General features: G+C 34.9%; 2 protein-coding genes across 5 annotated transcripts; one reads left to right on the forward strand and one right to left on the reverse strand.

The window, feature by feature from the left end:
- Positions 1–5163: 5163 nt before the first annotated feature.
- Positions 5164–12899, forward strand: LOC136227833 (uncharacterized). Of its 3 annotated transcripts, none has more exons than XR_010688260.1 (13): positions 5164–5306; positions 5774–5920; positions 6013–6195; positions 6407–6489; positions 6591–6789; positions 8429–8550; positions 9211–9277; positions 9755–9805; positions 11639–11691; positions 11822–12032; positions 12119–12289; positions 12360–12496; positions 12673–12899. XR_010688260.1 is itself a non-coding variant. In XM_066016601.1 (12 exons), exons 1-12 carry the CDS (start codon positions 5238–5240, stop codon positions 12736–12738), a joined length of 1422 nt encoding a protein of 473 aa, XP_065872673.1. In that variant the 5' UTR covers positions 5164–5237; the 3' UTR covers positions 12739–12899. The 3 variants fall into 3 exon arrangements, 1 of the variants encoding a protein (XP_065872673.1); XR_010688261.1 differs by having other exon boundaries at positions 12412–12496; XM_066016601.1 differs by lacking the exon at positions 12360–12496.
- Positions 12900–13655: 756 nt separating this feature from the next.
- LOC136226154 (dynamin-2A) lies at positions 13656–24612 on the reverse strand. 2 transcript variants are annotated; one of them, XM_066014488.1, is made up of 22 exons: positions 24233–24603; positions 23576–23626; positions 23367–23487; positions 23087–23179; positions 22260–22321; positions 21930–22047; positions 21434–21776; positions 21033–21180; positions 20352–20453; positions 20148–20267; positions 19241–19324; positions 19021–19148; positions 18537–18621; positions 18310–18439; positions 16666–16742; positions 16232–16288; positions 15718–15859; positions 15467–15615; positions 15138–15251; positions 14974–15041; positions 14605–14780; positions 13656–14244 (listed from the first exon to the last, which is right to left on the reverse strand). In XM_066014488.1, the coding sequence occupies exons 1-22, from the start codon at positions 24383–24385 to the stop codon at positions 14024–14026; spliced, it is 2742 nt and encodes a 913-aa protein (XP_065870560.1). In that variant the 5' UTR covers positions 24386–24603; the 3' UTR covers positions 13656–14023. The 2 variants fall into 2 exon arrangements, with proteins under 2 accessions (XP_065870560.1, XP_065870561.1); XM_066014489.1 differs by lacking the exon at positions 13656–14244 and having other exon boundaries at positions 14643–14780; positions 14974–15058; positions 24233–24612.
- Positions 24613–25983: the final 1371 nt, after the last annotated feature.

Below are 25983 nucleotides of genomic sequence, written 5' to 3' on the forward strand. Positions count from 1 at the left end.
TATAACCGAGTACTCAGCCTCTCCTTTCTATTCTTCTAGAAATGATAAAGTGTTTGTCCTAAACAACGATTGCTAAGACACTTTAGATGATTGGAAATCACTCTAGACTTTTACACAATAATATGGAAATTGGTGTAAGGTATTTGCTTTGCTTTTCTCACAGAATCTTCGAGTATGAATTTGGTCAGCGTTTCGACAACTTGAAGTTCTGTGTAGATTGAAGCAAATGGATGGCCTTTATATAGTGACACTTGAGGCACCTGGTCATTTCGAATTTCGAAATAACCGTTGGAGGGAAACAGCTTCTTGTCGTTGTCACTCTAGGCGTGCTCAGCGTCGTTGGCCAATAGGATTCTTGCATCTTCTGTCTTCGTCAGTCTTTGGCAGAATGTTTCGCCATTTAAGGAAAAGTCCACGAGACAGCTTTCTGCGCCTTCTGAACTTTTCCCAAAGTAGAAATACTTTGTCTAGAAGTTGAACATTGCCTGCCGCTGTCCAGACTGCTTTGTCGTCCAACTCAGCAGCTTCTTCTTGAAGCTTTTGCCACGAAGGCTTCTCGATCCTTCTCTTTGCTGAGTCATCGTTTTAGTTGACACGGCTTCATTTTGAACTCTTGGGCCGAATGGTATTGATGTGTTGACTTGGGCTTGACTTCCACTTTATGGGCCTTTGGGCTTTTTAATCTCAATGTCTTATACATAATTAAACTCAACATTGAACAAACACATTAGTGTAATAAATCAAAGCATTTTAAATTTAATGTGTTAGAATATTTTTAGAATTACTTAAATAATTTTGTCAAATCAAAATCACGTGGAAAGGTGTTTCAACATGTCCATCATTTATCGTTTCCTCTGTGTCATCATGACCCCAAATGTCATCTTCGTACATCTGTTCCTCCGGACAATAAACCGGATTCGAGCTAATATCATCTAAACCAGGATTGGATGCAATATTGAACTCAGTGATAGGTTCTTTTCCTAGCCGATGGGTTCAACATTCAACGGTTGTGTCTACTCCATGGGTTGTTTCCAATTCAGTTGTGGCATTGGCATCACAACTTGAATGAATAACATTCTCTACCTTCATGGCTCGCGGTTGGATTGTTCGTGATTCAAAATTAACATATAGTGGGACAACATCGCTTGGATTCATCCGACAATAATCTAAAAAACAATCAACATCACTTGAATCAACAATCGGAATTACTACCCCAGGTACTTTGTTTGGACCGTAAGCTATCTGCATAGTCATACGCAGGTCAAATGATATTGGATCAACACGAGCAAAAGTGTATACTCTATCTTGAAGCATTTCCAAGCTGATTCCCGATGACATCTTCAGCAATTTCCTTTCACCCCCTCATATATCATGGCTTTTCCAATGGTTTTCCACCGGCCATTCCATATAATCACACACAATAAATGGTCGGCTGACATGCTTCTATCAATAATAAACAACAAGGAAACGAAAAAATAGTGTGTCAAAGAATGAAATACCATACACTTCGCATAATTCGCAGTTATTCCACATGCGAATTCGTAGCATTCGCACATACATTCCATATGCGAATTCCGCGAAGTGTGCGAATTCGCTAGTTTCACAAATGTATTTATATATCCTTCCATACTTCGCAGGTTACGATTTCGCGAAGCAAAATCATAATCTGCGAAATACACGTGCTCCCGCAAATAACTTGAAATACATATTTTACAAATTTCTAACTTCAAAAACACAACATCAACAAGTTAAAAGGGATTTAAATATGTCAAACTAACATCATACTTACATGACAAGACTTGGGCTTGGATTGATGTGTTCAAATGAAGGATCTCAATGAAAATAAGAGAGAGAGAGAGAGTTGTAGAGAATGGAGAGAGCGAGCGGAAGAGAGAATGAATGGTGGCTAGTTTCTTATATATATAAAGGGTATTATGAGTATTTCAAAATGAATCAGTCTATGTATGTAAGTTGGTTGCTAATGGATCTAAAAAGATAAATGGGTCTCCCATTACACTCAATTTTGTAATTTTCCCTAATCTATTTCCATAGGTTAAAAACAACACCATTACGGTGCAATATACACAGTAACGATGAAGCAACCATACATAAAATAGAGTTACAATTACTCTTTACTTTTCTCTTTTAAATAAAAATTTTGGGGCTGGTTGTTGAGTGGTTTGTGCCAACCTAGTTGAGATGGGTTGCTTGTCTTCCGATTTCAAGCTCTTATTATAAAACTATTATAACGCGTAATGATGAAAATTGAAGGAATCTCTGATCTGGAAAACTTAGATAAGTATAACTTAACATTATGTTTATTTTAAATTTTATGGATGTGTCTTATTTTATACGGGTTTTTTTGAGTATTTATGTTAAGTGTTATTTTATATAAATTATTATAATTGGATTTACATAAATTTTAAGAATTTTTTTTATATAAATTGTAGATAAAATATTAGGCCTAAACCATATACAGCCCCTGAACTTGTCAATTTTGGTCATTTTGCCCCCTGAACTTACGAGACAACCTATTTGCCCCCTCAACTATTTAAAAGTGGTATTAGCAACCCCCTATTTTCATTATAACGGAAACAAAATGAAATTCCAACATTAGTACAAGTGTTCATAGAAGTATTGGAACTAGTCTGCATATATAAAACCTCATTTGGAGCTTGTTTTAGTAGTGCATAGCCATATATGCAATTTTTACAAGAGAACTTGTGTATTGTCTATACTAACCTGATTTGCAGCTTATTTTAGTAGTGCACAACCCTTTTTTATTATGACATTGGCGCTTGCAATGAAAAATGTCATAATTGTTTCCGTTATAATGAAAATAGGGGGTTGCTAATACCACTTTTAAATAGTTGAAGGGGCAAATGGGTCGTCCCGTAAGTTCAGGGGGTAAAATGACTAAAAGTGACAAGTTCAAGGGGCTGCTTATAGTTTAGGCTTAAAATATTATATAAACTTAATTTATAATATATTATATATCTAAATATATTTATATAATTTTGTATTATATATAATTATATTTATGAGATTGTAGGTGTGTTGAAAAATATAATTATTTTTAATATTTAAACAATTACATAATTTTAATAATTTCAATATTTATTAAATTCAACATCACTTTTATTTCCAAATATTTTAGAGTTATAATTAAAAAAATGTTTCATCAATGTCCAATAGAAAAGAGATGAATTAAACAATGTTAATTAAAAAGAGAATTTTGAGTTCATTTCCGCTGCTGTTCAACGGATATGAGTCTTATCATCTGATGAGTTTAGTTTTTTCTTGTCATTTAACAATTTCTTTTCTTTTCAATTCTTGAATAAAAAGTTTTTTTTCTCATCTATGACATCATCAAATAATCATTTTATAGAATGCAATCTATCTAAGATTGGAGTTTTTTCAAGAAAATCTCAGTCCTCAGCTAGTCGAGACCATGATTATCAAAGAAGTTTTAAGTTGGATTAAGATGCATCGCTCGAGTTAGAAAATTCAAATTCAGTCGGATTGTCTTGTCATAGTCAAGACAATTCAAATGGATTTAGAAGGTGTTTTGTATTTAGTTGACATTATTTCTAATGGTATTCATTTATTACGAGATTTAGAGTTGTATGACAAAAGCATTCAAATTGAGGACTCTATCTCATTTATTAAGCATTCATCGAATTCGATTGTCCATACTCTAGCAAAAGCAAACAGTTTTGTATCTGTTCGGGGTGAGTGGGTATGTTCACCACCATTTCTTAGCAATATTCTTTAATTAAGGACTATAAGAGCAACTCTAATGGTGGTATTAAAGGACCAATCTGAAATTTTACAGAGACTCCTAACCATTAGAACTACCAAAAATCAAGTCACCAGAATCAAGCGAGTCGCTCGATCCAGCGACTTGCTTGGTCTAAATCCATGAAGAGCATACATTACGCGTTCCATGGAGGAAGAGAGACACGCACAATGCAAGGAGGCACATGTAGTCTTCAATCGCGCGTTGAAGTGGTATTATTTTGAAAGTTTTGTAATTAAAACATGGCCCGCCACTAACCTTTGTCTCCGTAATTTATTTTTTAATCAATAAAAAGCTAAACATATCTTTAAGTTCTTATTTATTGCTGTTTTTCTTAAATATTATTGGTGTTTGTCAGAGTTTAAAAATAAAACATAAATTTTACTTCAAAAAATAAAAATAAAACATAAATTTCAATATATAAGTTTCTGGCCTTCTCCTTAAAAAAAGTTTCTGACCTTCTTCATAATTTTTTACCATTGTTCATAAATTAAAATTTTAATTTGAGAATTAAAAATATAACCCGATTTTTTTATAGTAATATTTATTCATTATATTATTATTATTATAAAATAGATTAATTAACTAAAATAAATAAAATAAAATATTATATAACTTATGGGACCCATTAAATTGTGGTATAAGTGACTAACCACTAGACAGAAATTTTGATGGAGGTTGTTTTGGAGAGAGAATTGTTAAAAATAAGTGATGTAGAATGATTGTCCAACCATTAGAGTTGCTCTAAGGAGTTAATACTAAATACTCTTAAACTAGCAAATAGTTTAGCTTATCTTGTAGCTAGAAATTATCTTTCTTATAATAGTAGTGTTACTTTTTGTGAACCGATTGGCTTGCACATGTACTTAATGAGGATATTCTTGCCTCTTTAATTTAAGAATCTCTTTGCTTAAAAAAAAATGTACCAATTTAGGTCTAATAACAAAATATCACACGACATTTATATTACTCTGTTAAGTTCTGATTTCTCTCTTCATATACAATTGACAGAACTTTACGTAGTAATATGAATGACGTATCACATCCCGTTATCGAGACCTAAATTGGTATCATTTTTAAACGTTAAGTTTATGTTGGTGTTATTTTATATGTATAACCTAAATTGACAGTTTCCAAAAACCATAGACTTATTTTAATATCTTATCCCAATAATAAAATATTTATTTTTTAAAGTTTAAAATAATAGACAAAAGATCAAGGTTATTATTTACTATTATTCATATTTGATTAATAAAAATGAGATAAATAATAAATTAATTTTTCTCAAAAATAAAAATAAATTATTTAATATTGTTTTAAACTTGATTAATCATTTTTACGATCTGATGGATAAATTAGTGAAAATATATTAAGAAAAGTAAGTGATTTGGCTTGAAAAGAAAAAATCAAATCCGGAGCTGACAGACAGCTTGTGGCCATGGCAGCAGTAGTGAGTTGCTACTGCAAGCCTTCGCCATTTCTCGGCCAATACTTCCCATCCTACGCTGTAAGCTTTTTCATTTCATGGATGTAGTTTCGTTTCGGTTCTATGCCTCCAATATACAGATAATTGTACTTGTGAAATGGTTTATGGATTTTGTTTCTTTCTTGGAATGTTGTGCATAAAGATGAAAGTTTTTTTTTTTACTTATGGGTGTAGTTATTTGTGTTCTTTTTGTACAATTTGAAAATCCGAAGAAATTGTGTAATAAAGGAAAAGCTCGTTTCCTCAATTTCTTGTATTGAACCCAATTCTATCTAGTGTGGTGGTTTTAATTAACTAAAGATTTAAGTGCTGCCTGGACTTGGAATTATAAGTTCATAACTTGTAATCCTCTGCTTGTTATGCTTGAATTAGTTTTCCACATTGAAACCATTTAATTGACCAGAAGATAATCATGATGCCAAACTCTCTTGTGTTCGTTCTTCTGGTTGCTAATATCACCCCTTTGGTCTAACTCTTGGTTATTGCAGGGAAAATCGTTATCCAGACCGAGACTCGTTAGTTTAGGGCAGACATGCAAAATCAGTGCACTATTTTGGGGACAAAAGAAGTCTGTGCAACCTAATGTTTCGGATTTTTCCATAGATAATTTGGTTCTAACAGGGTCAGACTCTGAGGTGTTTGCATTTAATAGCTATTATTCATTGGTTTCTATTTTCTTCTTGCATTTTATAGCTAGCTAATACTTGCTTATGAATTCTAAATTCAGGGTGGCTCAGCAAGCCAAGTGACACCTAAAAAGGTATCAATTTCAGTGATCTCTTCTATCTCTGAGGTCTCACCCAATGAATGGGATGCCTGTTGTCTGGATTCTACAGGCCCTGAAAAGATAAATCCATTCCTTTCCCATGCTTTTCTTTCAAGCTTAGAGGAATCAGGTTCTGCCGTGAAGGTAATGATTGTTACTCCATTCCATACTATGTATTTGACACCTAGTGTAGTGTGTGTTTCTGAACATTGGGTTGGATCATGTCACTGGATTATTTCAACACTTCAAAACATCATTTTATAAAGGAACTATCACCTCTAGATGTTCACTTTATCACTGATATGATATTAAACTTAGTAAATAATGTCCGATTTTTTATTTGCTCTTATTCCAGGAGACAGGGTGGATGCCCAGCCACATTGTTGCTAAGGATGAATGTGGAGATATTTTAGGTGTTGTTCCGCTCTATCTTAAGAGGTTCACTATCTTCTATTTTGCTTTACTTTTGAATTTTGTTCCACAATTTTTTTTATTAGCTTCTAATCTGACCCTGTTCTGGTTTGGGATATGATATGCAGCCATTCATACGGTGAATTTGTTTTTGATCATTCTTGGGCTGATGCGTACTATGGTTTTGGATCAAGATACTATCCAAAGTTCCAATGCTGTGTACCTTTCACTCCAGTGACTGGACCTAGGATTTTGCTCCGTAATATCTCATTCAGAGATCAGGTTTTTGACATTATAGTTGGAGCCTTGAAGGATCTGACAATAAAGGTACAGCCAAATTATTTCATTCATGTTTGCATTCCATGTTGTGATCATGAGAAAATTCAAAGGCAAATATTATGTTCTTTTATACGATGTTCCTTGTTTTCATTTTTTTCAATTATGTCTCAAATAATTATCTTGCTTGATAATTGGCAGCAGAAATTAAAAAGGGTTCCATTCCGATAGAAGTTTTATAGACTAGAGTATGACATCATGTAAGGAGCTATACTTACTGTATCACCGTACTTCATTATATTGTATCTGTGCATTTTCTGTAGTATTCCTGGAATTGTTTTAATCATAGATAGTTTTTTCATATTAATCTTAAACCACAAATTCATGTTTGTTTATAACAAATCCTTTGATAAGAAGGTCAAATAACTCAAAGATAGAATTATGAGGAACAATTTCCAATATAGAAATATAACAAAGCTAATTAATGATGCAAAACCCACCCTCCGATCATTGCTGGATGTAATAATAGCATTGGATTTATAAGAGCATCCCTAATGGTGCAAACAACTTTTTTATGCCACATAGGACAAAGAACAAGTAAAGAAAACACACCACTAGAGGTCTTGGTTACTTACAATTCTGTAGAGTCAACAAATAAATGATGCAGGGTAAAAAAATAATTTTAATAAAAGAAATTGGATTAAACAAGATTTTTTTTCTCAAAAAGCAACCTACCCTTTATTATTACAGCAGACACCAGAATTGCCACAGATGGCATGTTTCTTACACGCGCAAGCCTCTGGCCCTGCGTCCTCTCCACTCTCTATACTGGTACCTATTTTATTTAGTTTTTTTGAACAGTAAAAGTTTGTGATAAAAAAAAGTAACAAACTAATTTTGGATACATGTTCTCTAATGGTTAGATACAACTAATTCTAGAAAGTGACAAGGAAAAAGGCACCATTAGAGATGCTCTAAGTTCTATATCCATGAAACCTCAGTAACTGCAAAGTCAGAATTTGATCCTTAGACTCCAGTCAACTACACCATGTTATAGTAAATGTTTTTGCCTACCATTTCCTACAATATCTCTTACATTTCATTTCTAATAGTCTCTCCCTGTAAGATTGCTAGGAAGATGATTCTCCTCAAAAGGAAAAAAAAAAGTTGATTCTGAATTGGCCAAGATGCCAAACAATTTGAAATGGCAAACAGTGAAGTCCTGCATCAAGTCATCAGAAATTGCAACTATTTACTGGTGTTAATTGCTGAGCAAGCAGAAATGCTTACGTTAGATAAAAACTTAATCATCGCAATTCATATGGACAACATGTACTAGGGAAAACAGACAATCAAGAGAGAAAGGAATGCATTCTAACAGGGAACCTCCCGTTTATGTCCTTGTTCTTATTCTAAATGCGAGCAAGAGTTTAAATGGGTAAAAAAGGTTTGAAGGAAATCAAATCTTTTATTTAATGGGATTAGAGTAATTTCTATTTGTATGTTTTGTCAGAATTTTTTTTAAGGAAAGGAAACACAATACTCTATGGACTTCTATTAAGCTGCAATGAACTCCTGTAATTTTATTTCAACAGAATCTAGGGAGTAGATATGCACTTTTGAGACGTGTTCTATGTTTCACATTTTCTGTAAAATCCAAAAACCAATTTTATGTATGTTCTTTCTGCAGTCCCAGGTCTCATCGCTTCACATTACATTCCCCTCGGAAAATGAGTGGCACAAACTGAAGGAACAAGGATTCCTGCAGAGGATTGGAATGCAGTATCACTGGAAAAATCGTAATTATAAAAAGTGAGTGCTTTAGTTAAATCTATTTATCTTTAAATCACATCATTGTGTTGATATTTTCCCGATTGTCTTCTCATGCTCCTTTAATGTAGGAGAAACATATTTTTTTTGTACAACATTGGCAAGTACCTTTTGATTTGCTTGAACACCTTTTGGTATACTTCAAGGGAACTAGTTCTCATATTCTGATTCCACAACATTTCTCTATACTCAGTATCAAGCAAAACCTCTCAAAAAAATTGGGCTTTTTGCAGCAGAGTTACCTTAATATCAGCTTTTAAAATCTTATGGTTTCATCAAGATTAAACATCATGAAGGGATACCATTAACGTCCGTCCTCTAATATATTGTCTGATTTCTTAGTGATTATGTAACACCCTGGTCCAATACCATGCAGATATTATCCGCTTTGGCCCAATCCAACACCTTGGGCCTCAAGGCTTTAAAACGCATCTGCATGCATTGGATTCACACCTTACTAATAAGCCCCAATCACTCCCTCCCCATTTCCAATGTGGGATTCAGTTCAGGCCTTCTACCCCTCCACCACCCACTCAGGACCGGGTCGTTACAGATTACACTTTGGTCATGCTTAGTTTAATTTATTTCTGAGTCAAATTTGCTGATATGTGGATGCTATAATATCTTTGTTATGCTTTGCAGTTTTGATGAGTTCTTGATGGATATGAAGCAAAATAAAAGGAAAAATATTCGTCAAGAACGTAAAAAGGTGCATCCCGTTTTCTTCTTCATGCTTACACTTGTAGGATGGGTTTAAAAGGAACTTGGGAACTTGTGTTGTGTATGCATGTCATTTTTTAAGGCAGAAAAAGTATGTTAACCATTGAAAATAATAGGAACTAAACCTGCACTATATTATTAATAATATAATATTAATAAAGTTATAATATCATATGTAAACCTGCAGTATAATATCATATGAATTGGTACAAAATACTCGTATGGGAGAGGGAAAGCAGAGAACACGAAGTGATGCGGAAAGTTTGGCTTTTTCTCAAGAACCTTTCTTCTTAGATTCTTACTTTTTGTTGGATTTAACATCAAGAATTGTAGTATACTTGTTTTCGTTAACAAATGAATCTGGACTCTCTCGCTCTCTGTGGCTTAATTTATGTTGAATTCGCAAGTGTTTAGCATCTGACTCGACATACAACTCATCACTTCTTCAACGGCTTTCTTAATGCAGATTTCAGCACAGAACTTGACTATGAAACGGCTTCGGGGTGATGAGATAAAGGTACTTGGTTGTTTTTGTTTGCAATACATCAATATGTTCTGATATTTTAGTTTTGCATTTGATGGCCTCATGAAATTGCACTGAACAGTTATAGTGCAACTCTACATCTGGCACATTGTTTGCAAGTTTTGGTGTCTCTTGAAATTGATGGATATGTTATGTACCAATTGCAATATTGGAATGTTTTTTACAGCATATCTGACAAAATTAAAGCATATAGTGGAATGTTAGACATATTGTGTTTTGACTCAATGATGGTAAAAGTTGCTGCTGTATTGCTTTATTATACGCTTTATTTTGACCCCTATTATAGGAACAGGAAGGGATTATAAAGCCAAAAAGAAAAGCTATATTTCACCTCATGAAATTTTACCTGCCTAACTCAAGATTCGAAAATGGAGCAGGTCCGAGAAGAGCAGTTTACTCTACCTTCATGTTAATGACTGAGTTGTGATTTTAATCTTTGACTAGGTTGAACATTTTGAAAGTTGCCCAAAATGTTTGGAGGTTAGAGATGTTGTAGTTAGACTTGGGAAATCAATTTTGATGGTACTCCAAATGCTAAGAAAAAGGATTTGAAATTTATTACTCCCTCCATTCCTTTTTATAAGTCATTCTAGCAATTGAGTTTTTTGCTAAAATATAAGTCTTTCTAGTTTTTCAAGAACTTTTAGTATATTTTTCCGGTCCAAGCATTAAATTTTTTGTCTTGGTCCATGTGTTTTTCAAAATTACAAGATTTATTCACCAACCATTACATGAGAGAGAATTTTTTTTAGTTAACCAATGGAACTTCATTAATTTCACTCTATATTAATTGTATTTCGTAATTTGTGTGAAACAACCTAGAATGACTTATATTTTGGAATGGAGGGAGTATGCTTTTTACACATGATCGACTGATATATATGCTTGCAGAAACACTTTTATGATCAATTGTGTAATGTGAATTACCTGTTAGCAATTACTTGCTGGCTTCTCAGTTTGCTTGATATAGTATTTAACATTTCTTATGTAATTTCATGACTTGAGCATTAATTTGACTAGCAAAGATTATCAATTTGTTGGTTTGTGAGCCAAGAATGTGACCTAGTACTCTTACTCCCTATATGAAGTCTGCCAAATACATGATAATATAAATGGGAAAAGTGAACGAGATCATTGATGTCAAAAATATGCTGATGACAAAAAAGCGAATCTGTAGTTTTAGGAACAGCTGTAACCCTCAACAATAGGGCTGTAATTGAGTCGAGCCGAGCTTTGGCCTGCTCATGTTCGGCTCGGTAGAAAATGGACAAGCTCGAGCTCGTTTCATTAAGAAAATTATCTGATTGTGAGCTGCTTGCGAGCAACTTGTTTATTAGTTCACGAACTTAGCTCTTGTGAACTTTGCTCATGAATAACTCATTAATTATGCTCATAAGCTACTTAGTTTTAAAACCTAGAAAACTAAAATGTCACATAAAACTATGTAGTTTTACATTTCCCGTTTATAGAAATACTTCTATTAAAAAAATAATCGAACCGAGTTTGCTCACGAGCCCTTTCATGAACATTATAATCAAGCTTGATCACGAATCTATAACCGAGCCTACTCGCGAGCTTTTGAGCCAAGTTTCGCCGCACTCAAGCTCGACTTGTTTACGAATCGAGCCTCAAAATCGTGCTCAAGTTCGGCTTGTTTACAAATCGAGCCGAACACGGTTGAGCTTTTATCGAGGAGCAGCTCGGCCCATTTACAACCCTACTCAACAGTTAGGTCATCTTAGAATGAAATACTAATCGTTATTGATAGAGGTAGGGGTCTCATGTTTACATTTTCACATTTGGCAGGCTACACATTGGGATTCCTTCTATAACTTCTACAGGAACACAACCGATAACAAGTAACATTCATCCCATTACTCTTTTTTCTTTTAAAACAAAAATTATATACTTGTATATATATAGTAAAAATCAGCTCTATAAAATATTGTATTCCATGCCACTTTGCTGAAGTATTCGACTTTGGTATAGGTGGGGAACTCCTTATCTCACAAGAGAATTCTTTCACATTATGGGGTCAAAGATGGGAGATCAGGTGCTACTTGTTATTGCTGAAGAAGGGGATGAACTTGTAGCCGGAGCTCTTAATCTTATTGGCGGAGATACTATCTACGGGCGTCTATGGGGGTGTCACCCAAGAGTCTATTATCCTAGCCTCCATTTTGAAGCCTGCTATTACCAGGTTCACAACTACACATATATTGAAAGAAAGGATGCTTTTTCTTTCAATTGTTGGCTCCTTGCGTTTTATCCGGTTTCCATATGCAGGCAATAGAAGCAGCTATCGAACTTGATTTGAGCACTGTTGAAGCGGGAGCTCAAGGAGAGCATAAAATTCAGCGTGGTTATCTACCCGTGACCACTTATAGCTGCCATTACCTTGTTGATGAAGGTTTCAGGAGAGCTATAGGGGAATTCGTAGTGCGAGAAGCATCTCAGGTATGCTGTAACATGCTAACCTCTCTTCTCTCTTGATTCCTCATTTGTAACACTTGACCTTCTTCTATAGTTCTTGTTTGAAGCCTCATGTTTTCAATGTCAAAACATCATATGAAACGCAGAACCGTTGAGGAACTGTGACTGAAGAATTTAAAGTCTCTAAAGTTCGTTAGAGAAGTAAAACGTTGGTTTCAAATCATTTTTCAGGTTTCTGTTTTACATTTTTGGTCCAGTTTCTTTTACCCTTCTAAAATTCAAAACTGGAATTAAATTTGGGAATTAAATAGCACTTTCTGATATGAAACCTCTATTCCACAGTTTATCATGTTGTCGTCTATATGTGTTTGGCGAAGTTTAGTGTGTTTCTAATAGATGTGTTGCAGGTTAACATGGTGATGAAACTACTAAATGATTCAGGGCCCTTCAAGGAGGGTCTACATCTAAAATAGAAGTGCAATGCGTACACATCATTCTGTAATTATCTTTTTCTTTCAATTTGTAAGTATAAACAATTAAATGTAGTGTACATATTTACAAGATTTGGATTAAAAAATAGAAAGGAAAATTCCTAGAATTCAGCCATATATTGTGAAAGCTGTATTTTCTCTGCTCAGTTCTCACTTTAAAGTTTAAATTTCAAGTTCTCAGCAATCAAATCATAGTGTTGTCAATACTAGTGATATTCACGAGGAAAAACCAGGTCATGTGAAGGAAAGATGATACTACTGATTGTTCTTTTCTTTGAACTCAAGAATTCTTCAGAAATTTCTTCCCAATCCATATAGTAGAGTTAAACCAACAAAAAATCTACTAAAATTTAAAATTTGTGAAAAAAAGAAAAGAAAAAAAGAATTGATTGGAATATTGAAGTTTGGAGGATGGAAAAAGGAATCATCATAAGAACAATTTTTTTTTTCAATTCCATGAACAAAGGCAAAAATGGAGATGGCCCATCTAGACAAAGAAAGATGAGGAAACAATTCTCACTACCATTGAGCTGTATACATCCTCTCCCATGTCAATTAATTCTCACTACCATTGAGCTTTACACATCCCCTCCCTCACTACCATTGAGTTTTATACATCCTCTCCCATGTCGAGCTAATGGAAAATAATCCTCATCTTATTCTCATCACGTCTTCTACTAATGAAACTATTTTTTTTGTCAATTATACATTTGAAATTGCATCACAATTATCCGCCAATATCCAAAAAATTAAATTTGTACCTTGTCCCTTTGCACATTTATTTAAACATTGTCACCTTCACAATTTTTTTTATCATTTATTATCGTTCCTTGCAAGAGCAAATGAGTAAATTTAGTCATATTATAATATTTACATTTAACATCTTAAACCTTGACGAGTGAAATGAATGCTCATGCTTGCTTATTCAGGTCTTGGGGGAACTAAGACTTGAGGCCAAAAAAATAAAATTTCTAGTGAGAATTCAGTACAACAAATACAAAAGCAATCTGATTGAAAAATGAAAAGAGAGCTTTGACCCTGCCTGCCCAATGACAAAATGGAATATGGGAAAACTTTAAAGGACATGAATGATACATCTCGAGATCAATCACTTGTTACTCTAAATATTATATATCTACAAAAACCTATATCACTTCTACAAAGCTATATTTATGTGAGCTTGAGAATTGCTCCATATGTGGCGGGAGCCAAACCCAACAAGAATAATGCATCAATCATCAATCAATCCGTACCAAACTTCTTTTACCTAATATCTATAAGATGAGCCTGAGGGCGGAGGTGCTGGTGGCATCCTGTTTGGCGTGCGGCGGCTACTGTTTCCAGCTGAGTTTGCATCACCATTTTGAGGTGGATCACTGTTCCGTCGACTGTGCGATCTTAATGCATCACCACGTCCACCAGCAGCAGCGTCAAAGGCATTCCTCCAGTCCTCGCCTGTTGAGGATGCACTTGATCTTGGGCTACTTTCTGTTCATATTTCACATTCCATAATTGTCAGAAAAAAAAAAAACTCAACTGACAAAATAATCCAACAGATATTCAAGTGATTCTCTTTTAGCAATTTTTTTTTTTTTTTGTCAAATCAAAGTAACTGCCCCAACACTTCAAAGTTTTAACAGTATGAATCTACAACCCAACGGAAATATGCAAAAATTAGGAACATGAGCATCATAAATTTACTATAACAAAAGGAACTAATTTTTGCATGAAAACCCACATAAAGGAAACATGCACATATAAAGCAAGCAACACAATCATGTTCGCTCATGTCCTTTCTCAACAACCAAAAGAAAAAGGTCCAATTATAGTGCTTGCAGTCACCATTACCTGCTCCACCACCATCACTAGACCAGCTGGATGCAGCAGCTGCTCGATTGTCATGGATGCTAAGTTGCCTTACAAGTTTTGAAAGAAGAGATGACTGCTTCTGATATCGCTCCCTCTTTCGCTTTGCATTGTGGTCCTCTTGGAGCAGCTCTTCAATCCTAGCTGTGCTTCGCGCACTGCAAAAAATGAAGTTTAAGCATGATGGTCGACTATTACAGCAGTTCAGAAACATAAAACACTTCTAGTACTTTGGATGCTAAATTTTGTTCAGCAGAACATGCAAGCTCATAGAATAAACCACTGGCATTATCATTCCTTGGGAGAAAATGTTTGTACATATGTAAACATAGGGGAGGATAAAATGCTAACCTAATGGAACTGTAAAGCTGATTAAGCATGTCTTCCTTAGCTTTCTCTACTTGACATAGAACAACTGCCTGCTCATCCAGAAAAGCTGATAAAATTAGAAAAGATAAATTAAAACAAAGGACCTAATAATAAGATGAAATAATATTAATGGTAAAAGTAACTACTTTTGGAACATTGGCATTAAGACTGTTAAGAACAGCTTCAACATAACCACGAATTTCTTGGGACATCCATCGGAGCTCTTCCTCCGGGTCTGCAGGCCTTCTTGTCATTGTGTCCTAAGAAATTGAGCATTTAAGACACAACATTACCGCATTTTGTTATAGCTTTACTTAAGCTAAGGATAAAATTTTATTTCTTAATTAATAAGGGAAAATGGAAAGCATAAAAACCAAATCTCCAGCAGAACATAAAGTTTCCCAATCTATTAAAAGTATCCCTTACAAGAAAATGTGGCCAACAGAAAAGAATGGGCAAAACCAGGATAACTCACAAGAGACCCATCAGAAAGACTGTGACGCATGGGAAGGCCAGATTCCCCAGTTACTTGACCTCCTTTTAATTGGATAATACTTCTCAGCTTGTTTATCCAGTCGTTCTTTTCAGCCACACTTTCAGCTTTTAACAGAACAGCACTATGAGCTGCACAACAAAACAATTGGATGATCCATTGGTAGAGAGAGAATGGGCTGGAGGAGAGTTAAGCAGTATAAATGCACCGAAGCAAAAATAAAACGCAAGTACCTTTTAAGACAGTCTTGTATTGAACCCTACTAGTTATCTTAAAAGTAAGATTGACAGCCTTTTCTGGTCCATTTGCTTTCTTATCCTTGGAACTTTTTGAGGGGGCTTCTTCTTCTTCAGAAATTTCTTCAACATTGCATTCCTGATTTATGCACCAAAAGTTGGCAAATTAAAGCCATAACATAAGGAGGCTGAGAGAAGAGATTATGATGCCATGACCCCTGTTCAAACTTAACAATAACCACCTTTTGATAGAGCAAAGATATCAATATGCAACCATGGGAGTTAAGTTTTCCCATATTGCTAAGAGTTTGGACAATATCCTCCACATACTCTTAACTCTCTAATGGAAAAATTATGCCCCTTCTAGGTTGAACATCTTATCTTTGACTTTCTTCCTTTACTAGTTTGAAAGCCAGAAAAAACTACCTGATAAGCAGTCCAAACTCCACATAGTAATCTTATCGGACTACTTGAACTATAATAACAATCCATGACCTGTTCAGGTTCTTACCTCTAAAGTAATGACACCACGGAAATGTCTTTCCTCCTGCTTCTTGGTGTAACCAAGCTGAGAAGTTAAATGTTATGAAATATCAGACTACCAACAGATAGATTCAAAAAAACCCAACAAAAACATTGATCATATGCAAATATCTAGGGACCTAATAAGTATATTCAAGTTTAAATTTAACTTTGATCTAAGATACTTTTACATATATCTGACAAATAGCGAGTGCAGCAAAACCCAAATGGAAAAATACTAACATGACACTATATTATCAACTCTGCAAATATTTAGACAGCATATTTTAATTTAAGAAGATAGATTTCATAAAGGGTCTCATTAGGCATGGCAAAGAGCTATTTCAACACAGTTGACCGCAAACGATCACCAATCATGTACTCTCATTTAACATTTGCCAAATTCTTATATAGAATACAAACCTTGCCACTTTTCTCATTCAATACAAACCACCGCCTACTCCACCCACTTGTTTTTCCACTTTTCTTCATCAAATATCCTGCAGATAAAGAGTAGAATCATGAATGGCATTGTCCAAAATATTCACAAAGAAAAATCACATTTTAGAGGGATAGAATAAGCAAATCATCCAGTAAATATTGCATATTACTACTGGGCGCAGCAATGGACGACGCAATGCATCCAAACTGCAATGTTTCAGTTTAGACTTTTCGGAAGGCCCAAAATTCTTGATCTGTATACTTCTGAAGCCAAACACATTTCTCATGTCGTAATATTTTACTTGCTAATCCATTATTAAAGTTAAAAAAAAAAAAAATCTTTAACACAAAAAGTGCAGAGTACAGACACCAAACAACTGCATACTATTACAGAAAATATTATTCCAACCTAAATAGCAAGGGCTGGGTTGTAATCTTCCTGTAGGGATTGATTCTCTTCAATCCAGTTTTGTTCATCGTATTCAATATACTGCCAGCCAATGTTTCCTCTGCTGTTTATTTTTCTCTTGTTTGTTATTTCCATGGTTTTGTTCTTATCAATTTGTAATTCAACATTTATGTTCTGTTGAGATTGAAACATCCTCTTGTCACACTAGAGTTTCCTGTTGTCAAATATTGGAATTGACCGTGTTATGGAATAAGTCAATGTAATAAATGTAAGCATGCCTAGTCAACTAAAGCATTGTTATAGGCTGCTGTGGGTCTACAATGTCTCCTTGATTGAAGGAGAACCTTGTATATATATTTGTATTGCTCTTATGTAAAATATATCAATGTAGTCTAGTCTCTCAATCTACATGGTATCCCATGTACTCCTAGTGTATTACATGGTTTGTTACATGGTATCAGAGCCTTGTTTGGTCTCCGTTTTGGGTTTCTAGATTGAGATTCCAGAATTTGTTTTTGGCTTTATGAGCAGAATTTCTGGGTCTACATTTCTGGGCTGTTTCTTTCAGCATTGTTGTCTGCCTTGTGAGCAGACTGCTTGGACCTAGGTTTCCAAGTTTCAGTTCTTCCACCAACATAGCCTCTCTATTTCCAACATGTCTGTTCAGTCAGTTTTCCGGTGAATCTCCTTTGTTCACATTGTTGGCAGCCTCTTGCGCAATGTTCATATTGGCATCTGCTTCTCCGTTTCCGATGAGGATTGTTGTTATGTTGTCGTCTTGTCACCTACCTTCCGCCTATCCGACTTGTTCTTCTGGGTTGCATCTCCCAGATTATGTTTTATATCCTGAAGTATCTTGAGTTTCTTATGTTTTATTTTGTTTTGAGTGTGGTATTGTCTTAAGACTATGTTATCTCTATCTGTAGCAAGCTGAGCATGATTAAAATCCATGCTTCAGCTTGAGGGGGAGTGCTATAGAATAAGTCAATGTAATAAATGTAAGCATGCCTAAGTCAACTAAAGCATTGTTATAGGATGCTGTGGGTCTACAATGTCTCCTTGATTGAAGGAGAACCTTGTATTATATGTGTATTGCTCTTAAGTAAAATATATATTCCACTCTCTGAGCAGATGAAGCATGTCAGCCACTTCAGTATCCAAATAGGAAAAACTTCAAATATATTTTTATGCAAATATATCAAAGCTCAAACACAAACCTGCTGTTATCTCACCACCAGGCCCAGCCGTTTTCAAGACAGATCCCTCCTGTGAATCTTTATCAGGTTTTTCTTTCATCGATTTCAAGCTTCCTCCAGACTGCTGAGCTCCTACTTGAGGACTAGTTGCCTGACACAGTAGGACCATTTTTAACAATTGACACCAAAAACATGAAATAGAATACCTTCAAGCAACCAATAGTTTAGAAAACAAAATTAGTTCACACCCTATTTAGTATAGACTGCTCGGCTTCATTCCCCTTTTTGGAGGATTTGTTCTTGATCTCTTCCTCACGACGCTGCCTATCCATTCTGGTCAATATTATTAATGAAAGAGTGAGAGAAGCAATATATACATGCACACATAAAATCCTATATAATAAACAGGAGCGCACTTAGACAGAATATAGTCATTTAATAAAATTGGACATGGAATAAATAGAGCACAGGAAGTTATAGAGGCAACAATAACCACTTGACAAAAGGAGTTCCAATGTTTGACAATGGTATAAATTACTACTCAACTTTCATAATCAATCTGCCTACAAGAAAATAGAGTAATATATACCAATTAAAAGAAATTGCATCGTCCACAGATGCCAAACAGCCAAATAGATCTAAACTGAACTTTCAAGTAAAAGAAAATATATTTTATGAAATGTCAATTATTTTAATATAATAATATTATCTACATTTCAATTTCATTCATACCGTCTCTGCACCAAACGAATGAAATGCTGAGGTGGAACAAATACACGCTCCATATCTACAAGAGCAACCACCATCTTTTTGGCTTCAGTCTTAAACCCATCAAGTGCAGCAGTTGCAATTGTCACGATCTGATTTTAAGTTTAAGAGCCAAGAACCATAATTATAGAAAGTATATACACCTTAAACAGAGCACTTAAGACTGTGCAGAATGCAACGTCACCTCTCTCTTGAAAGGAACATATCGTCCAAGACCAGGGGTGCCATTAGCTGCAGAAGATACAATATCCACCAGTACACGATGAACCTATTATTGCACAGACAAACTTCTGACTTAAAGACAAGTTGATAACATGGTAAGAAAAAGAAAACAAATATCAAAACTGCAATTTGTAATTGTAAATATTCAGATTAGATGCAAGAAGCCATGCGACACTCAATAGAACAAATGACCTCATTAATGTTTACAAACTGCATCTTTCTTGCTTAGACGAGTTGCTATCCAAAATTTGAACTAGGGAATAGTTAAATTAAAAACGAGAGAGAAAAGTTGGGCTGGGGAGGGAGAGGAGAGGAGAGCATTCCAAAAACACAGTAAATGCGATGCAAACAGGCTAAACGCCTCACAGATGCTTGTAACAAAAACAATTTTAGTGATAAGAATATAGTTTTCAAAAAAATGGGGGTAAAAATGTTGAAATGCATAAATTATAATATAGCAGCAGCAACTGATTATTGTGATCTTAAGATACCAATTCAAATTGATTTTGCAAAATATTATCATGTTGCCAACCATAGAGTGCAAAAGCAAATATGATCAGCATTCTACTCTACCACCAATCCACCATTTATCAGCATTTTGCCAAATGGTTTATAGAGATCAAAGTGTCAGCACAGTAATCACATACACGCGAACTCAACTTTAGATAAGATCACAAAGCAAATGCCACATGCCCAGACAGGCATATATGCACCATGATAGAGAGCCAAACTGCCAATACCCCATTGTCTACCAATGTCATCATGCTTTGTGTTGATCAAACAAACATGCAGTTCCTTATTCTAAAAGGATTGCAGAAGCTCGAAGAGATAATTTTAGTATTAAACTCACAGCGCATATAGAAAAGTACCTCATCCACACATAGACATGCCGGTTCCTTTGCAAGTTCTAGCACACCTTTTATTAAGGACCTTAACCCTTTCTCTGGTGATATAAGATATGGTTGATAACCATCAGCTTCTAAGACAACCTAATATCATGAAATAACCATCATAAGAGCACCTAAAATGTAATATATCAGAAAGCAGATTACAGAAATTGAATAGAAGCATACCCTTTTGACATTTTTCATGTCAAAATGCCTATCTAGAGGCAGTTGCTTCATCCGGTTTGGAAAACTTCCCTCAAAACTTGCAACAACCTTATAGCCGTTACCCTGCAAATAAACATGTTAGAACCGCAATAGTCTTAAGAGCCAAACATTGTATGCAGCCTTACAACAAGAAAAGTTGAAAGCAGCCAACCAACAAATAAGGTATCCAGCATAGCAGCTCCACTTAAGTGACAGAAACCAACAAAGCACCAAACAAAAATTCAATAATATTTACACACGGCTACTTCTTTGCTAATAACTTATTAAGCTTTCATCGATATGTTAGCATCACATCACATTATTCATCAATTAACATTTGAATCATTTTTTCACAAACTCCCAGAAGCTTGTAACTCTGATACAACCGTACATGCTTCAAGGAGTCTTTGGTATTATATGACTTGTCAGACGTGAGCTTTCATACAAGCTAGTTTATCAAAATTGCACATATGCATACAAGCCAAACAAAACTGCAGATGACCAAAAAAGCGAAGACCTAGCTTCAGCCTTTGCAGACATTATTATCTTCCTGTAATGTGCTAATAACCATCCAGTATATAGTAAACAGGTTTCCTTTTACGGGCATCTCTAGTAGCAAAAGAAATAAATGACACATGCCTTTTTCTAATACAAGATACTCACTTCGCCACCAACAAGATGCTGGAGAAACTTGTCCTCAAACTCACGACAAAGCTCCAAAGCTAGAGCTCTAGTACCTTCAGAACTACTAACCATTTGTTCACCAAGCTTCACTAATTCTTCCTGAACTACTTGAGACTTTCCCTGAAGCCTGCAGTTATATTTCAATACACAGCATTACAAGTCAAAAAGAGCATAATGATCAAGCTCAACCTTTCAACAAACAAACATCTACTGATATATAAGGTTTTGATTATATCATACAAAAGGATATAATGACCAATGCGAACAAATGTAGCAATTACAAAAAGCATAGCTTATTAATTTGCAACAGCTTATTCAACAAAAGAAATGTGCGAATATATGTAAAAGGCAAAGATGCAAGAGGAGAAAAGATAAAGTACCCATTGAGTAAATTTGGAAGCCTGAGTTTCATTCGGCTACGAATTTGACCAGCAAGAGCTTCCACCAAAGCTAATCTCCCAAGCTTGCTTTGGGGGGCTCCAGTCAAAATTGATTTTAGACTTTCACTCTCGGCTCGCCAAGCTGTTTCCAAGGAGCTCTCAGCTGAAGCACTTCCTGCTTGAGCTGAAGCAATAGAAACAGATTGGCCAATCAATGCAACCCATGGTATATCGGATGTTTTTGGAGGTCCCTGATTCAGGAGGAGGGCTTGAACAGCAGCTAGAGCTTTTGACTCTGTAGCTGCCTGATCAATTTTACTAATAATACCAACAGTTCTAGTACCTAAAACAAATCAAACAATAGCATAAAGAAAGTTAATACATAAACTCAAACATACAACTGGAAACATATAAAGAATAAAATAAATGTAAAACTAAAGAAATTTGAAGAGAAAAAGTTATAATTCTTCAAAAGTATGCAGAAATATGAACCCACTTTCTGCATCGAACTCCTTTGCAAGTCTCAGGGCTCTAGATGATGAAATTTCTGGGGCCTGAATAGCAGGTATTACAACTAACAAAATAGCATCATTGTGTTCAGCATATTCTCCAACCTGCGACAGCAAATAAATTACAATATTGGTCATTAGGGGGAAAGGGAAAGAAAGGGAGAAAGGGGAGATAGAGCTTCAAATTAAGCATCCTAAAATAAAAAATTATACACATCAAAATGACCATGACTGGAAATGGCATCTTTAAGATCAACAAAAAAAACTTTGAGCTGAAAAATGACATTAAGAAGAAAATTATGGTCAGCCTCACTCACCAGTGAATCATCCATGGTTCTTTGATCCAACCCCGGCAAGTCAGTTAGTTTCAATGGTGGTGCTGCAGATATTACATTTAAAATATCAGGTATAAAAGTAATGTGAAAGCATATACATGCATGCACGAGTTAAAGCATATATGTGTCTTCATGTCTGAACACATATCTGTGGTATAATTTGAACAACATCCAAATCCTCAAAGTTTGAGTTTTCCAACTCTTCTTCTCGTGTAGTCTAGTCATTATTTTCTTCTTTTCCAATAAAACATATCTAGACATATAGTTTGCTTAACATTGTGTTTACAAAAAAATAAATAAATATATATCCAGGTACATCCCATGGCATTAAAGCATTTCTAAGTAATCTACCTAAGAACAGCAAACTCGTGTATCATGGAGTAATCTCAAATGGTACAAATCTCCTAGTTAATTCTATTTTCATGAACTCTTCACATTAAGTTTAACTGTATTAAGTTTTCATAAGAGTTGCACACTTAATTTGGTTAAATAGAATATAAACTAACTGCTAACTTCTGGAAAAGAACGACAGAATTTAACAGTTATAAAAGTACAGTGACTGTACAGTACTACTAAGTGCAAATCCACAATCATTGGTATAACATATGATACAAAAATATTTAAGCAAGACCTAGAATTTATCACGTGAAGTAAATCCATGGCATGCCATTTCCTTGCTTTCGTTCTAAAGGAAGGATTTAAGTTCATGAATTTTTTTATGTTTTTCTTTCCTTTTCTTTTCTCAAGTATAAAAACATTATAGATCATGTCTAAATATGCGATGAACAGTAGAATAAGAAAAGGCCAACCTGTGCTAGTGCGAATTTTCAAATATATTTCATCCCGACTTTTGCCTGAGGAACCCTTGCTTAGTCTATCCTGTAGAGAATGCCGAAGAGCACCTACAATGTGCCAATTCAAATGACGATAGCAATCAGGAACATCACTATATCAACTCATAGAGACAATAGCAAAGTTTCAGCCACAAGAATGTGCTGTTAGCAGTTATCAATAATGTGCAAGAAGCAAACCTAATCGCATAATATAAAACTACAAGCAACTTATAGGTAAAATTGTTCGATGGCTTACTTGCAGAAACCTGCTGAGATTTATTGTCTATCTGTAAAACGATTGATTTGGTGCTTAATGAACCATCTCTACTCAAGTCAATGCTTATTGGAGCCCGAGTAGCACCATTTTCACCAGTTGGCTGCAAGAGAGAAATCCAAAGAAAAGATTAAGGATTGTCAGCAATAGCCCATAAAACTGAAGACAAATTGAAGGTAAGATGAACTAACCAACACAGGATGCCCTATGAGACTATTCAATACAGCAGATTTTCCTGCGCCCTGCTCAAGTTTCCACAAAAAATAGATGTTATTAATCATACAACATCGACACCACAAATAGCCATAAAACACATCCACTAGAAAAAGAAGCAATAAGAGAGTTTCACAATTTCAACAATGCAGCGTTACACTTACACCTTTCTTTTTTCTTTGATAGCCTCCAAACATTCATGCATGATGCATTCGGCTGTCAAATACAGATAAATCCATCTTCCAACATATCCAAAGAAAAAGAAGAATGCACTAACAAACTTATTCGATTCTGAAAATGTGTAAAGTCTCCTTCATCGAAGTACCACCCTAGAATCAAGAATACAACTATAAGGCCAATGTTTATTCCGTACCATTTTCTAGTGGTCTTGCACCAGTTTTACATCTCACATTGTCGAGGTTGTCTATCTAATATACAGATACTATCTCCTCCTTCAGTTCTCACTGTTTCTAATTATGAAGAAGCAATTCCTTATTATTTTCATCTATTATTAGGCACATTACGAAATGAATTCGATACGCATAAAAAAGCAGAAAGATCCAAAGATCTGGCGGTAAGACTATTCATAAAATTCAAGAAACGCATAAAGCAATCAGAGAAGACGAAGAACTTACGACATTGCCGAGAGCAACAACATTGAGGAAAGTGGAGGATCGTTTGGAAGAGGAGGAAGACGTCGTCGTTTCATCAATATCTTCATCAGCAAGCAAGGCAGATGCTTGCCTGATAGAATCAGATAGCTGTAACAATTCTTCGATCGCTTCCATATCCTCTACCTATGGATCAATTTGCCAGTAAATATCCAAATTCGAAAAAGAACAAACTCAAATTTCCTGTATACAAACAGGAATGGATTTCAAACAAGGAAGGGGAAGAGAAACCCTAGATTGGATCTGGAGAAGGAAGACTGGAACCATAAATTCTAGTGAAATGGAAGTAATTATGGACACGCCCAAATATATTTGAAAAGGATGCTTTATGTTGGCTTTTTTTTTTGTTTTGTTTTTCTTTTATTATTTTTTGGTTTGGTATGGTTCGTCATGGAGTCCGGGGACTATTTCTTTTTTGAAAATTTCCAAAAATTTAATGTTATGCATTAATTTTAAAAATTAAAATTTTACTTAAAATGAATGGTCACTCAGCAATTCAAGTCGATGGAATATAAACTTTTTAAAATATAAAGTGCCTTTTGAACTTTGTTTTCTATTTATATTTTCTGTTCTTCTCGGATTTAAATCACCCGAAGAATAAAATAATGGGTTAACTTTTTTTTCTTTTTTAAATATGTTTGCGTGGATTGAATATATATGGGTTAATTATAAAAAAGTACTTTGTGGTTTGACCGATTAGCAATGTGGTGTCCTGGTATTTTTTTGCAAACACAACTGTGTTGTTGTCATCGTTAACAAAATCAAGGAAACGACAGATTGATTGTTAAGTCACAAGAGCAATTTTGGAAACAAATATTTTTAACTTTTTTTTTTTTTTACTTTTTTGGCTGACTTTTCTCTCTTCTTCTTCTTCTCCTTTCTCTCTCTATATATCCATCCACCTATATCTATCTATCTATCAATATCTATATTTATATTTAATTCTAGGTTATACATAGAATCAGTTTATCTCGATTCAGCTTTTGTTGTTGTAGCTGAATCTTGATTTGTTTTCTTTCGCTTTTAATTTGACGATGAAGATTTTCTCTGGGAGTGAAAGATCGAGGTATGCAGCAAGGTGAGCAGACGGTGTTGAGCTTGAGACCTAGTGGTGGTCGAGAAAGCAGACTCTTCAATCCACGCTTAGAGTCATCTTCTAATTCTTCTGCAATTTCTTCTTCTTCTTCTATCTCATTCGGTGATCTCCCTCTCTTGCGTCCTCATGGCGGTGCTCCTCTAAAGACTGGTGATTCATGTTTTGAGGTTCATGATCGTGTGCGATACACAACAGACCAACTTTTGCAGATTAAAGAGGCTACTGTGATATTTGATGATATTTTAAAAATCAAACGAGAAATTGAAGCTGAACTCTTTGGGGAAGATCAAAGTTGGAGTCGTGCAGAAATCAATCCACCAAATCAGTTTGAGAGTCGTTCTTTAGAGCCTGACAATCGTGACTGGCGTAATCGTTCTGCCTAGTTTTCTGCCACTGGAGAAGAAGAAATATACAGAAGAGAGAAAGAGGGAGAGAGAGAGAAAGAAAAGATTTAAAAAAAATAAAAAATCTAATTTCTCAAAATGCCCCTATGCCACGTCAGCAATTTAACAGTCAATCTGTCGTTTCCTTGATTTTGTTAACGGTGACAACCACAAGGTTGTGTTTATAATAAAAAAAAACCCACAGGTACCACATCGCAAATCGGTCAAACCACATG

The sequence above is a fragment of the Euphorbia lathyris genome, chromosome 4 (genome assembly GCF_963576675.1).
Source record: "Euphorbia lathyris chromosome 4, ddEupLath1.1, whole genome shotgun sequence".
Taxonomy (NCBI): domain Eukaryota; kingdom Viridiplantae; phylum Streptophyta; class Magnoliopsida; order Malpighiales; family Euphorbiaceae; genus Euphorbia; species Euphorbia lathyris.

Excerpts from the sequence above, each read along its gene's own strand:
- LOC136227833 (XM_066016601.1), top strand. The coding sequence starts at position 5,238 with ATGGCAGCAGTAGTGAGTTGCTACTGCAAGCCTTCGCCATTTCTCGGC. Across the intron at positions 9,806-11,638 it reads TTCGGGGTGATGAGATAAAG|GCTACACATTGGGATTCCTT; the intron begins GTACTTGGTTGT and ends CACATTTGGCAG. Across the intron at positions 12,033-12,118 it reads TTGAAGCCTGCTATTACCAG|GCAATAGAAGCAGCTATCGA; the intron begins GTTCACAACTAC and ends TTCCATATGCAG.
- LOC136226154 (XM_066014488.1), bottom strand. The coding sequence starts at position 24,385 with ATGGAAGCGATCGAAGAATTGTTACAGCTATCTGATTCTATCAGGCAA. Across the intron at positions 15,042-15,137 it reads TTAATGCCAATGTTCCAAAA|GCAGTTGTTCTATGTCAAGT; the intron begins GTAGTTACTTTT and ends CTGGATGAGCAG. Across the intron at positions 14,781-14,973 it reads CAGCTTTACAGTTCCATTAG|TGCGCGAAGCACAGCTAGGA; the intron begins GTTAGCATTTTA and ends CATTTTTTGCAG.